This window comes from Nerophis ophidion, linkage group LG07, assembly GCF_033978795.1.
Source record: "Nerophis ophidion isolate RoL-2023_Sa linkage group LG07, RoL_Noph_v1.0, whole genome shotgun sequence".
NCBI lineage: Eukaryota > Metazoa > Chordata > Actinopteri > Syngnathiformes > Syngnathidae > Nerophis > Nerophis ophidion.
Window position 1 is genome coordinate 53293693 of NC_084617.1, and position 14907 is coordinate 53308599.

Below are 14907 nucleotides of genomic sequence, written 5' to 3' on the forward strand. Positions count from 1 at the left end.
GCTACCATGGTCATTTTTTATAGGTTGTAATTCAAATTCCATTTGAGAGATTATGAGGGAAAAAATAAATAAATAATAAACATACCGTATTTCCTTGAATTGCCGCAGGGCATATAGTATGCGCCTACCTTGAATTACTACCGGGTCAAACTCGCTTCCCAAAATAAATAGCGCATGCTTAGTATTACCGCCTGGTCAAACTAGTGACGTCACTAGTGACACTTCCCCTGTCATCATTTTCAAAATGGAGGAGGCTGATTTCAATACTGGTAATTTGAAATCGCATAAAGGGAAGAAGATTAAGAGCTATTCAGTAGGATTTAAGGTCAAATTTTTACTGCATACCTTTGGTAAGTGCTGGAGTGAGAAGATGTATTAAGATAAAGAGGTTTTAAGATAATTAGCGCATGCTTACTTTTGTTGCATGCCTTTGGTAAGCACAGGAGTGAGAAGAGGTTTTAAATTAATTAGCGCCCCGGCGGCAATTCAAGGAAATACGGTAGTCTGTTTTGAAAAATTGTTACATAATGTCAGTGCTGTTTACTTGGCAACTGCCCCACACAAGAAACCAAGGACAGGAACAGCCTGTAGGAAGACAGGCAAACCGGCACACACTAAACAGATTACGCAATGAAATGCCCTATAAGGTATATACACAGGTACCCCAATTTACGAGCTTAATTGGTTCCGCAACACAGCGCTTATCTCAAAACACTTGTATTTAAATAATCCAATTGAAATTAATTGAAATCAATTTAAATGTATGTCATGTATGTTTTTATAGATGAAAGCAGAAACATCTTATTGGTTATTTAAACTTTTGTTATATGAAATGAAAATAATTTTATTTCAAATATAGTTATTGCTCTTCAACACTGAAGAAGAAAATCTAAGTTTTTTTTATTTTATTTTAACTTATAACATGCCTTTTAGAAATAAAAGTACACTTTTAGATCCATCCATCCATCCATTTCCTACCGCTTATTCCCTTGGGGGTAGCCGGGGGCGCTGGAGCCTATCACAGCTACTATCGGGCGGAAGGCAGGGTGCACCCCGGACAAGTCGCTAACAAACATTATATAAAAAACAATACAATAAGAATTTACTACTAAAAACTAGAGTAGTTTTATGAAGTAATGTAAATACAGCAGAGAGGATCAGCAGCTTCTCCATATTTTCATGGATAAATATATGCGGCGTTACACTCATCCTGCTTCAGTATGGTGCAGACTAGCAGTGGTATGCTCAAATTGCCTTCCACATTTATGTCCATGTCTAGCTATAAGTTCACTGTGACATTTGTGACGTTAAGAAATTGTTGGGATGCTTGCGATTCGAATTTTTGCTTGCAACTCAAAGCATAACAATTAGCCGAGCAACAGCTAGGTCTTTTCTCAAAACACTCCCAAGTTGGGGCACTCTTAAGTTAAGGTACCATTGTACAGTATGTAACTGATACCAACTACCTTAGCTGGTATCAGTACGTTGAGTAAACTTCAGTACCAGACACCTTAAGAACTGCGGAGAACAATAGATTTGACAGCCTACTTATTAGCGCTGCTCAACTCTTAGTCACTGAAGAAGTGTGGCGAATTAAACATTAGGTCACAATGATCTGTTCTTGTCAAATAGCTGTACATATATCACTTAGCATGCCAGTAATTTACTACTGTTGGTTTGTATTGTCTTCAAAGTACATTGTATTGTACACCTGTAGCTAGAGGAAGAGCAGGAACTCATAAAGCAGGCTTGTGTACAAACCCCGTTTCCATATGAGTTGGGAAATTGTGTTAGATGTAAATATAAACGGAAGACAATGATTTCCAAATCCTTTTCAACCCATATTCAATTGAATGCACTACAAAGACAAGATATTTGGTGTTCAAACTCATAAACTTTATTTTTTTTTGCAAATAATAATTAACTTAGAATTTCATGGCTGCAACACGTGCCAAAGTAGTTGGGAAAGGGCATGTTCACCACTGTGTTACATCATCTTTTCTTTTAACAACACTCAATAAAGGTTTGGCAACTGAGGAAACTAATTGTTGAAGCTTTGAAAGTGAAATTCTTTCCCATTTTTGTATTATGTAGAGATTCAGTCGTTCAACAGTCCGGGGTTTCCGCTGTCGTATTTTACGCTTTATAATGCACCACACATTTTCGATGGGAGACTGGTCTGGACTGCAGGCGGGCCAGAAAAGTACCCGCACTCTTTTACCACGAAGCTACGCTGTTGTAACACGTGGCTTGGCATTGTCCTGCTGAAATAAGCAGGGGCGTCCATGATAAAGTTGCTTGGATGACAACATATGTTGCTCCAAAACCTGTATGGACCTTTCAGCATTAATGGTGCCTTCACAGATGTGTAAGTTACCTATGCCTTGGGCACTAATACACTCCCATACCATCACAGATGCTGGCTTTTGAATCTGCGCCTATAACAATCTGAATGGTTATTTTCCTCCTTGTTCTGGAGGACACCATGTCCTCTGTTTCCAAATATAATTTGAAATGTGGACTCGTCAGACCAAAGAACACTTTTCCACTTTGCATCAGTCCATCTCAGAGGAGCTCGGGCCCAGCAAAGCCGGCGGTATTTCAGGGTGTTGTTGATATAAATGGGTTTAGCTTTGTATAGTAGAGTTTTAACTTTCACTTATAGATGTAGCAACCAACTGTAGTTACTGACAGTGGTTTTAGGAAATGTTCCTGAGCCCATGTGGTGATATCCTTTACACACTGATGTCGGTTTTTGATGCAGTACCGCCTGAGGAATCAAAGGTCAGTAATATCATCGCTTAAGTGCAGTGATTTCTCCAGATTCCTTTTGATGATTTTACGGACCATAGATGGTAAAATCCCTAAATTCCTTGCAATAGCTCATTGAGAAATGTTGTTCTAAAACTGTTCGACAACTTGCTTACAAAGTGGTGACCCTCGCCCCATCATTGTTTGTGAATTACTTACAGTAGCATTTCATGGAAGCTGCTTTTATACCCAATCATGGCACCCACCTGTTCCCAATTGGCCTGCACACCTGTGGGATGTTCAATATAAGTGTTTGATGAGCATTCCTCAACTTTATCAGTTTGTATTGCCACCTTTCCCAACTTTTTTGCCACGTGTTGCCGGCATCAAATTCTAAAGTTAATTATTATTTGCAAAAAAAAAAATATTTATCAGTTCGAGCATCAAATATGTTGTCTTTGTAGCACATTCAATTAAATATGGGTTGAAGATGATTTGCAAATCATTGTATTACGTTTATATTTACATCTCACACAATTTCCCAACTCATATGGAAACGGGGTTTATAGAAAAATACCTTGTTTACAGTGATGAAGCCCTTTGAGTCCATGTGAACACCGCTCTGTTTCAAGAAACTTGTTGCAGGAACACATCCTGCAGGATAGATTGCAGTCATTTTATTAAAAAAACGCACTTTACAGAATGTGCTTAGTGCTTTAATGTTGGACATCACCTGTTCCAACTACGCACACATCTGCTCGCAGGACTTTGCCACTCTTCAGTACCACTTCCTTTAGCTGTTGGAACATCACATACACAACATTTAGGTTTAGATTGTCATTGTAAAATATGAAAACATATTCAGCCCCCATTTAACAAAAATAAAACCTTCCTAAAAATTGTCTTAAGTCACAGCAATGGCACAACACTTAAAACCATCATATCAGTCTTGCCTTAAGGCACAGCAATGGCACAGGACTTAAAGTTAAAGTCCCAACAATAGTCACTCATACACTAGGTGTGGTAAAATTATCCTCTGCATTTGATCGATCCCAATGTTCACCCCCTGGGAGGTGAGGGGAGCAGTGAGCAGCAGTGGTGGCCGCGCTCGGGAATCATTTCAACCCCCAATTCCAACCCTTGATGCTGAGTGCCAAGCAGGGAGGCAATGGGTCCCATTTTTGTAGTCTTTGATTTACTGTAACTAAAACCTTCATCACATTAGTCTGTGGAATAAAATGATGGAATGGATTCAGCAAAGAGGTCAAATGATGTACTAGGGCTGTGTAGTGCCATGAATTAATTAAAAAAGATACTACACTGCCTTTGAAAAATACCAGTATTTATTTTTTACATGGACATGACGGTGCGCTATGGTGACATTGCTAGTAGTATGAGCCGAGGCGCATGTCGCGAGTCAACACATGCACACGGCAATTACACGTGCAAACGGCGTGGAGACAGAAGAGGGATTTATTTTAGCTTAAAAACTAACAATAAATGTGGCGCTATAAACACTGAAGCGCCTCTGTTTTGAAAACTTAGCTAACTAGCGGCTAACATCCATCAACAGTGTTTTAGCAACTTCTAAAAAAGAAAATTAATCTTTGCCTCCGTGGTGACAAATAAACTACCGTTCTTACAAGTATCATCCCCGCAGTGTAAGGAATAGATAAACATGCTTCACTACACACCATAGGAAGGTACAATGGCAAACCACTAAGAGCAAGTTAGCTAGCGCTCCTGAATGTAAACAAAGTATCAAAATACATTTTGGTACAGGTACCAAAATATCGGTATTGGGACAACACTAGTGGGACAAGCGGTAAAAAAATGGATGGATGGATAGTCCCAAGTCATATTTGTCAGTCTGGCCAACAGATAAAATTGTCTCCATTCTGTTTTCAAAGCTGTTAGGTTGTAAGTGACTTTTAGTTATTACTTTTAAATCTGAAATCTGTAACTGCAAATTATATAAAGATAATAAATTATTAGTTATATAAATGTTTTGAAATATTATACAATTGTCACTTAATTTGATTATTATCACATACCATTGTTTACCAACAAACTGATGGAAAACCTGTTTTGGAATCACAAATCAAAGTGACAGGGAGATATTTCCGGTTTCAGTGTGAGAAAACATCTGTTTTTCCAATTTTTTTTGTGTGTTTCTGGTGACTAGTGATTTTAATTTTAGTTATATGAAATGAAAATAAAATCAAACCAATTTTTTAGATCTAGTTATTGCTCGTCAACACTTAATTTTTTGTGTTTTAAAATGGAATTCAAATAAACCAGGGATATTCATTTAATTTGTTTTGGGGGCCATATTTCCAGAAAGCTAAGGACCAAATGTTGAACTAAACTCAGGGACCACCGGTTGACTGTCCCAAATGATGAAAAAAAGAGGACCTAAAAGTGAAACTTGAGCAACACCACTAGTAAAAAAGTTAAACAAATGACTACTGAGTGCATCTGAAGTGAAAAAGCTACAGCAAAACCTCTGTTACATAAAACACATTACAAAAAAAGAGTGTGCCTGCCAAAAACAGGAGGGTTTAAAGAACATGTATGTTTTTTTGCATTTGAATAGTAAATAAATGCAAGTACAAGTCTGCTTACAATGGAGCCTATAGTAGTCGCTCTATCTTGCCTTTAAAGCGATTAAAAAACATCTCCATCAATGTTTCATATATATGTCATGTACAGTATTAACAGACATATTCATGGTAACGTGTAATATTTACATACTTGGCTCATTTTAGGCATACGGCGGCACATTAATAAATTTAAAAAAAGGATCACGACTTTTGCATTGTCCTTGGACAACATCACTGAATATTACTCCCTGCCAATTTCATTGGAGCCAACAAACATATTAACACATCACTTACTCTTTACAAAGTCTGCTGTCACTAAAATGCCAACTGTTAGGATGCTAATATATTCCCGTTTAGATTAATAATGATTTATAATCCTTGCGAAGAAAAAAGGTGGCTCGAACCAAGTGTTTCTCTAGGTCTTTTTCGCCATTCCAGGGTTTAAATTGGATGTCAAATTTGACCAATTTCTGGTATTATGACCTCATCCTTGTACTAAACAGATGAGAAGTATTATTTTTGACCTAGAATAAACTTTCACAAGCTCCGAGCCAACGAAGCAGCTCACCAGCTGGTGACGTCAATATAGCAGCAAAATAGTTTGTTGGCATTAGCGCTTATAATTACAATATTGCTAATAATTGGTTAATATTCAAATGTATATATTAAATATTCAAAATGTAAATGGAGTATTCCTGGCATTTTTTGGATGGTTATTTATTGGGTTTTATTAAGCGGAATAAAGCGGTAGAAAATGGATGGATTGATTAGCGGAATACAGAGCTTCTTATTGACTCCAATGTAAGCGTATTTTTAGCTATGTTTATTTACGAGTTTGAATGCATCAAAAAAAGAAAACCGTGTTCATGTATCTCATAAAAATGTTGAATTATAGTCAAAATTCCCCCAAAAGTCCAATTCCCCTTTACAGAGCTGCCTTAAAGGAATAACCCAGTTATGTATGTCACAAGTTTGGATCCCAGTGTTCTATATTAGCTAGCAAGGTTAAAATTTCAATGCATGGATCTGCCAATGTGTTAACAGTGGTCCAAGTTCCTTTATACAACAAGAGCACTCTCATATTTTTCGCAATTTGCTGCAAAAATGTTTGTTTCACAAGTTTTGAACTGAACCTTGAGGTGTAATGATGTCATTTCTGGGCTGGATTTGGCCCCGGGGCTGTGAGTTGAATATCCCTGAAATAAACCATGTTTTTCAATTCCCAAGCAAAAATAGCAATTACTAAAACATATGTCCACCCTACTTTCTGCACTTGTACAATTTGAAGGGTTAATTTGTTTGCGAGATTGTACAAAAAATATGCAGCAGACTTTTCTGTACACACGTAATGTGATTAACATATTTTCTTCTGTTACAGTCCACTTGCATTGGAGCCAAATGGTGCAGTACTTGGCCAGATCCAGCAGAGAGAGCTGCACCTGCATTGGTGGAATACCCCGTTACATTATGTAATTTTTTTAACCATCGAACAGGTCAGCAGGTATGTTTAGGATTGGGTAGAGATCTGCCTACAGCTGAGTGTTGGTCTAATCATAATATTGAAATGGAAATATTTTGTGCAATCTTTCTACCAAACAAACTGTCATGTATGATGGAGATAAAAAAACAAACTGTATGAGAGTCTGGTTGCTGACTAAGCGTCATGTCATGCTGGGTCTCTCACTTTGTGAATACCTGTCCATGATGGCCAACCATCTCTGACACCTCATTCAGCATGTAGAACTTCACTCTGTTAACTTCAAAGAGCTGCAGAATTGATATAGACAACACAAAGAATATGATTGCTTCGTTTGCATTTGAACAAGCAGGGTATTTACAGCATCCATACCTTCATTATGGCTTTCCCTACTTTCTCCCCTAGAGCTTTTTTAAACGGGACTGTCTCGACCCCAATGATGGAGACGGAGTGGGCCTTGTCCGTCAGAGCTGCAGCCACCTCCATACCTGCCAACAGTCTCAATCAACACTTAAAATGTTGAGACGTAAGTTTGAAAATGACAAGTTGCTTTGACTTATCTATTTTCTTACCAACAAAAGAAGTTCCTACAATCACAGCATTCTTGTTGTTGGCCAGCCTGGCTATGCTGTTAGCGTCCTCAGGTGTCCGAACATGAAACACATTCCTGACATCTTTGCCATTGTAGTTCAGAGCTTTGGGCCTTTTAAACAGAGACTTGAAGTTATTTTGCAAGCAAAAACAAAGTTTGAAGTGGTAATTTCGACTGACTTGTTTCCTGTTGCGATGAATAGTTTTCTGTATTCCATCCTCAGTCCGTCTTCAAAGGTCACACAGCGTATTTTCACATCTAATGCCACCACCTAGAACGATATTATATATTAGTCAGTTTTGATGATAACACATTTTTTTTAATCGCAAGCATTTTGGTTTATTTGCAGTTTCTATAAGGTTACTTGCACTTTTGACTTGTACCATCAGAGTTGCTGACCCCTCATTGATGTAAAGCACATAACTAATTTTGCACTTAAAATTGATGGAAATTACACCATTGGAGATTAAATGTTTTGGATTTCAATAAGTAACTGATAGGTTCCAGCCGCCCCTTGATCCCGAAAGGGACAAGTGGTAGAAAATGCATGGATGGAATTTCTTTATCATCATCATCATATTCATGATTATTTCTTGTAATAGTTATTATTTAATTTTATGCCACTAAGTTTATTTGCATTTTCTTTAACTGGCTATATGGAAGAAATCACATAGTTCTACTGCCTCATAATTAGATTGTTGCTGTCCATGTAGACCTACTGTAGGTTTACATTATACCAAATACTAGAGATGTATGATATTGGCTTTCTTTACTTGCCGATATCAAATGTGCCGATACTGGTTACAGTAGCACTACATTTACGATACCGATATATGGATCAATGGTCATATGTCATTTAATGAATGGACACATTATACCTCCTTTACCGCATTTCTCAAATGAACACTGCAAGATCAAATACAAAAATAAAAAAGTAACATATTTATTTTCAACATTTGTCAACTTAAATAACATGTATTCCTGCTACCAACAAGTAAGACAGTTTAGTCTTTTGGGTAAATTCACAAATAAAAATCTATGAAAAAAGGCTGTATAACTACAGTAAAAACATTTGAAAACTGGTCATTTCTATGTGACACTAACCTCAAAGTATAAAACTCTGGACTAATGCATTCAATGAAACTATAAACTGGGTTTAGCTCTGTATTTTTTATTTCAGTACCACTTATTATTTTGCTGCATAAACGCTGCGTGTGACTCGAAGTGGTGCATTTGAAAATACAGCTTCACCATTTTAGTCATAATTTTTGTGATTCAGAAACTTCCCAATGACTTTAGCTCCAGACTTCTTTTAGATATTGTCATTACTGCCAGAAGTGATGAAAAGGTGTATTACACCTCAATACAGGCCACAGCTGAGAAACCAATATTTTTTGGTAGTCCCTTAAGGGGCGCTCGCAGCCCAACAATAGGCCCTATGGTTAAAAAAAACTGCCTTATCGCACAATGTTATCAAAAATATCTAAAAATCTGCTCGTCACCTTGACTTATGATTTCAAAGCAAGTTATCCATCATTTTGTAATTAAAAGTATAACGATTAAGATAATTAAAATAATTGTATCAATATATCATAAGACGATTATACATTTATATTCATATATATTCACGATTACAAGCGGCCCTCTGGGGGGCAGCCGTAACGGCAATGTGGCCCTCAATGAAAACAAGTTGTACACCTTATCCGATATCACTACTGACAGAGAAAACGATACCAATATGATACAGTATCACCATTTTATACCTATTCCCCAGGGGCGTTTATGTTGGACATTCCTAGCATGTATGGTTCTTTGTGAGGTCACCACCTCTTACCTCCTTTTCTGTGAGCAGTTCAATGTCATGGTCCTGCAGAAAGTCCATGGAACGTAACCTCAGCTGTTCCGCTGTGCTATCTAGGGACTGAGGGGTAGTACATTAGTGCTGAATGCATCCATAAAATGAAACAATATTGTCATCACTCCCACAGGTTTGAGGACCAACATAAAAAGCACCTCGGACATTATTACGGCCTACGTGTTTAGAGTATATTGTGTGATGGTGTAAGTTTTTACCATCTCATATACCACTCTGATTAGGCTCTGTGTACAAACCTTACTCAGTTTAGGCCTGTCATAAGGAGGATGTCTGTCCATGGTGCACATGACGATGCGGTCCGTGAAGCCCTCTTGCCTCAGCGTCTCCGCACACACCAGACCTGCTGGACCTGCACACATCAATCATCACTCAGGTACATTCTTTTCAACCAAAATTCTTCTTGACAGAATGAGCGAGTGGGTGAGCGGCACAAAACTAGCAAGATGTCGTCATATCTTGTGAAAGTTCAGTTCAGGATTAGTTTAGGACGTTTTTTTTTTTCGTTTTTTCTTTGGCTTTCTGTAGCCAGAGAAGTAAAGAGTATACTCTGTATCTGAAAGTAAAGAGACAAACCCCGGAAGAGAATATTTATATTACCATTATTTTTAAAGGGAAATTTTGTTTTTAAAAATGAATAAATGAGGGGTTGATAGTAGTGACCCCGAACTGTATTTCAGAACTGATATGTGTGCGTATTTTGTTTCGTGATTGATTTATGATAATACAAAGTAAAAATCCAGCACATCATAATGCAGTCTCTCATCAGTCAATTGGTTGGAAATTTAATTTCAGTCATCCCTCGCCACATCGCGCTTCAACGCTTCAAATATTGCGGGTTCACCAAATTGCGGACTTTTTATCTGTTTTAACGCAGGTTTTACATATTGTTGGCCTACAGTAAGCATTTCCATGCATAAATGTGGCTAAATGGACAAAAAATATCTATACTACAGTAGTATTAGCCACTAGAAGAGACCAAACCAACCTTTGGGCAGGCAGCATTGCTATACTGGATTAAAATGTATTACTTCTTTTCTACAGGACTCTCAGAATGTAGAAAAATATATTTATAAATGTTGAAAATAGATTTTAAAAATAAAAATCTATTTTCAAACTTTATACATATACTTTGCTGTTCTATTTATGAAAATATTACATTTATGATTAATTATTTTTACTTTGTGGAAATTAATTTATCTCGGTGCATTCTGGAACCAGTAAATAGCAATAAACGAGGGACGACTATGCATTGAAGACTCCATTTATGAACCACAGAATGAATAAAAAAAAATGCTTTGGTGTACGAACCTTGTCTTTGTGTACAAAAGTTTTATCCACCTATCCATAGCCATTGTGGGCAGGCTGATAGATCTCAGGTTCCTATTCAATCAGTGCTGCTGTTAGCTACTGTGCTAATTCTTGTGTGTTATAAATGGGTTTTTTTAGCCTTTTTAGCCATTTTTCTAGTTTTGTTATTTCAATATGAGTCCAAAGAAAGCAATGGACAAACTACAGTGCATTTGAAAAGTATTTGCAGGGCTTCCCTTTTTCCACATTTTGTTGTTACGTTACAGTCTTATTCCCAAATGGAATAAATATATTTTTGTCCTCAAAATTCTACACACAATAAATACCCTATACTGACAATTGCTAATTGATTATAAAATTTTAATTAAATACAAATCACATGTCCACATGTATTCACAGCCTTTGCTCAATACTTTTTTGATACACCTTTGGCAGAAATTACAGTTTCAAGACTTTTTGAATACAATACCACAAGCTTGGCACACCTATCTTTGGCCAGTTTCTCCCATTCTTCTTTGGCCATTCCTCTTTGCAGCACCTCTCAAGCTCCATCAGGTTGGATGGGAAGCTTTAGTTTTCATTCAGGATGTCTCTGTACATTGTTGCATTCATCTTAGTCTAGTCAGGGAGATGACCAAGAACCAGACAGTCACTTTGTCAGAGCTACAGCATTCATTTGTGGAGAGAGGTGAACCTTACAGAAGGACAACCATCTCTGCAGTAATCCAACAATCAGGCCTGTATGGTATAGGACTGGGGTCGGGAACCTTTTTGGCTGAGAGAGCCATGAAAGCCAAATATTTCAAAATGTATTTCCCTGAGAGCCATATAATATTTTTTAACACTGAATACAAATAAATGCGTGCATTTTTAAGTAAGACCAACATAGTATAATAAGTCCCTTATTCTTTTTAATAAAATTGTTATTCTAAAGTTAACCAATAATAAATATAATACTTCTTACCATTAATGCGACATCTTGAACAGGTGTGATAGAAAACGGATGGTTGGATTAAAATGGATGAGAATGTTTTATAATTTGAACATTATTTTTAACACTGATTACAAGCGGAATTATTCATTACTTATGTTAAGCAATGTCAGCTAAGATTTATCTGAGAGCCAGATGCAGTCATCAAAAGAGCCACTTCTGGCTCTAGAGCCATAGGTTCCCTACCCCTGGTATAGGGGCCAGTCAAAAGCCATTTCTTAGTTAAAGGCCTACTGAAACCCACTACTACCCACCACGCAGTCTGATTGTTTTTGTCAATGATGAAATATTAACATTGCAACACATGCCAATACGGCCTTTTTAGTTTACTAAATTGCAATTTTAAATTTCCCGGGAGTTTTTTCTTGAAAACGTCGTGAAATGATGACGTGTACGCGTGACGTCACGGGCTGTTATGAAATATGAGCGCTGCACACACACAGCTAAAATTTGTCTGCTTTAACGGCATAATTACACAGTATTTTGGACATCTGTGTTGCTGAATCTTTTGCAATTTGTTCAATTAATATTGGAGAAGTCAAAGGAGAAAGATGGAGTTGGGAAGTTTAGCCTTTAGCCACACAAACACACGATGATTCCTTGTTCAAAATTTCCGGAAGTGGAACTTTATTATGGATCAGAGCGCGGTCAAGCGAACATGGATTGCGACCGAGTGTCAACCAGCAGGTTTCGGTGAGAAAATTGTGGTAAAAATTCGCTTCTTACCGGAGATCAACTGAGCTTGCCCTGTCCATAAAGCTGCCATCGACTTTGCTGAGACATTGGCGTCAAAACACCCGTGGACAAAGCCCTCCGGCTATCAGGTACTGTCAAACTCACTAAAACACTAGCAACACAATAGAAAGATAAGGGATTTCCCAGAATTATCCTAGTAAATGTGTCTAAAAACATCTGAATCCGTCCCAATGTAATCACGTTTTTTTTTTTGTTTTTTTCTAGTCCGTCGCTATCAATATCCTCAAACACGAATCTTTCATCCTCTCTCAAATTAATGGGGAATCTGTCGTTTTCTCGGTCCAAATAGCTGTTTTTGTTTGAGGCTCCCATTAAAAACAATGTGAATATGTGAGGAGCCATCAACATGTGACGTCATTGTCTGCAACTTCCGGTAAAGGCATGGCTTTCCTGTGAGCACCAAAAGTTGTGAACTTTATTGTGGATGTTCTCTACTAAATCCTTTCAGCAAAAATATGGCAATATCGCGAAATGATCAAGTATGACACATAGAATGGACCTGCTATCCCCGTTTAAATAAGAAAATCTAATTTCAGTAGGCCTTTAAAGGTTTGCCAAAATGCACCTGAAAGACTCTCAGACCATGAGAAACTAAATTGTCTGGTCTGATGAGACAAAAATTAAAACATTTGTGGAAACGGCCACTCTAGCAACAGATCCACGCTGATTGGTAGAGTATATAGACAGGTGTGCCAAGCTTGTGGCATTGTATTAAAAATATTTGAGGCTGTAATTGCTGCCAAAAGTGATTCAAAAAAAGGATTGTGCAAAGGCTGTGAATTCTTATGTATATGTGATTTTTTATCTGTATTTTTTATTTATTTTTGAATTTGTTAAAAATATTTAAAAATCACATTGTCATTATGGGGTATGGTTATTCCATTTTGGAATAAGGCTCTAACCTGAAGTAAAGTGCTGTGAATACATTCTGGGTGCACTCCATGTGTGGTTTGAAACATTCAGGAAGTATCTACACTGCCTTACCCGCCCTCTGCCTCAAATCAGCAGAACGCAAACAAGATTAACTGAAATGGTAAAGTGGATTTATTTTTTATTCTTCGTAATTCTGTGAACTAGCTGTTAAAGTTTAGGAGTTTGTTTTATGTGTGTAGCCACAAGATACTGACCTGATCCGATAATTAGAACATGAGTGAAGCATGTGTTCGAGTTAATGACTGCTGAACATCGGGCCATGGCCTTCGACCTTTTCTGTGACTGAAGAGCCTGTAAAATATATAAGCCTTATGTTTATTTACCTGCAATATTTATTCCTCTTAAAAAAAAGTGTCACCTGCTTGTTTGCCCGGATGATGACCTTGTCCTTTTCAACTCTGACCTGGAACAAACAGACATGAGCCTTGCTTACACAACTGTTCAGTTAAATGTGGTAAGAGACAAATCACCTGGAAGGTGGGCAGGCAGTCCAGACCAGGGAAGTCTTCTATATCGCCTGTTGCAATGTTAAAACATGCGCCGTGCCAGGGACAGCGCACGTGTCCCTTTGACAGCACACCTTTCACAACAAAACACCTCCCTTACATTTTCAATGACGATTATTTAAAAAAGGAATGTAAAATTTGCTTTTATATACTTACCTTTGACCAGAGGTGCGCCATAGTGTGGACACTTGTGGCCCAATGCTGAGAACTCGCCGTGTTCTTTAATCAACAAGGCTCTGCCGCTTCCCAAGTCAACTTCTCGCATCCTTGAAAAGAATAATTGAATTCAGTTCCATTTTAGTGCACTACAGTTATCACTTCTGATGTATTTTCACATAATCTGGTTCTGTTCAAGGCTCAAGGTGTTGTATACTTATTCGTTGGGTCTTTAGCTTCTATTCACAACTTGCAGCAAATTAACCCAGTGATTAATCTAGTAAAAATGAGTGAACACGCCAAATTAGCTGTTCGTAAGAAGCTTCACTTTGGTCTTTGAGACCTTTAAACAGTAGTGGATCAGAGAGAATAGTGTGTCCTCTTTTTAATTTAAAATCTGTTCCTGTTTATACCTTGTATTCACCCAATTTAAGACCAGAGGTGGGTAGTAATGGCACAACATTTACGCCGTTACATTTATATATGTAACTTTGTGGATAAATTGTACTTGTCTGAGTAGTTTTAATGCAGCATACTTTTTACTATTACTTGAGTATGCTGGTGAACTATATTTGGTTTAATTCTGATTGCCACATTTATTTATGTCATAATTATTTGTAATCTATTGACTGCAAAGGCGGATTCATTTGGCTCATTAGAGAGACTTCTACCAGCTGGCTCTGCCACATGACTCAGTTTCACCAATAAAACAGAGCCTGACAGTCACATGACGGCACTCATGCTACACATTGTGAAAAGTGACGTGACGTCAGACGAAAAAAAAGAACATTTATATATCATGTGTTGTCATCCGTGTCAGTAAAAATGTTCACATTTCACACTACAATAATTGTACTTCCAATTATAGAAAATATGTTGCGGTAAGTTGTAGATGTTTTTATGTTTTAGCTGTGCTTAAATTAGCCCTGTTATAACATCATAAGTAACTATAAAATGT

At 37.4% G+C, this 14907-nt stretch overlaps 2 protein-coding genes across 4 annotated transcripts in view; one reads left to right on the top strand and one right to left on the bottom strand.

Annotated features, from left to right (window-relative positions):
- The window catches only part of LOC133556491 (uncharacterized), a 60166-nt gene that overhangs the window by 40664 nt on the left and 4595 nt on the right, over positions 1–14907 (top strand). For both annotated transcript variants that reach the window (XR_009807528.1, XR_009807529.1), the window contains exons 13-15: positions 6733–6855; positions 7237–7357; positions 9545–9672. The gene's annotated coding sequence lies outside the window, so the exon portion shown is untranslated. The remainder of the gene's footprint in view (positions 1–6732; positions 6856–7236; positions 7358–9544; positions 9673–14907) is intronic.
- The window catches only part of LOC133556489 (apoptosis-inducing factor 3-like), a 53713-nt gene that overhangs the window by 7041 nt on the left and 31765 nt on the right, over positions 1–14907 (bottom strand). For both annotated transcript variants that reach the window (XM_061906457.1, XM_061906456.1), the window contains exons 4-15: positions 13950–14059; positions 13758–13867; positions 13646–13690; positions 13482–13578; positions 9536–9648; positions 9258–9344; positions 7603–7694; positions 7404–7534; positions 7204–7319; positions 7050–7121; positions 3485–3548; positions 3329–3405 (exon numbers count right to left, since the gene is read on the bottom strand). In XM_061906457.1, the coding sequence (XP_061762441.1) occupies positions 3329–3405; positions 3485–3548; positions 7050–7121; positions 7204–7319; positions 7404–7534; positions 7603–7694; positions 9258–9344; positions 9536–9648; positions 13482–13578; positions 13646–13690; positions 13758–13867; positions 13950–14059 (1114 nt within the window). The remainder of the gene's footprint in view (positions 1–3328; positions 3406–3484; positions 3549–7049; positions 7122–7203; positions 7320–7403; positions 7535–7602; positions 7695–9257; positions 9345–9535; positions 9649–13481; positions 13579–13645; positions 13691–13757; positions 13868–13949; positions 14060–14907) is intronic.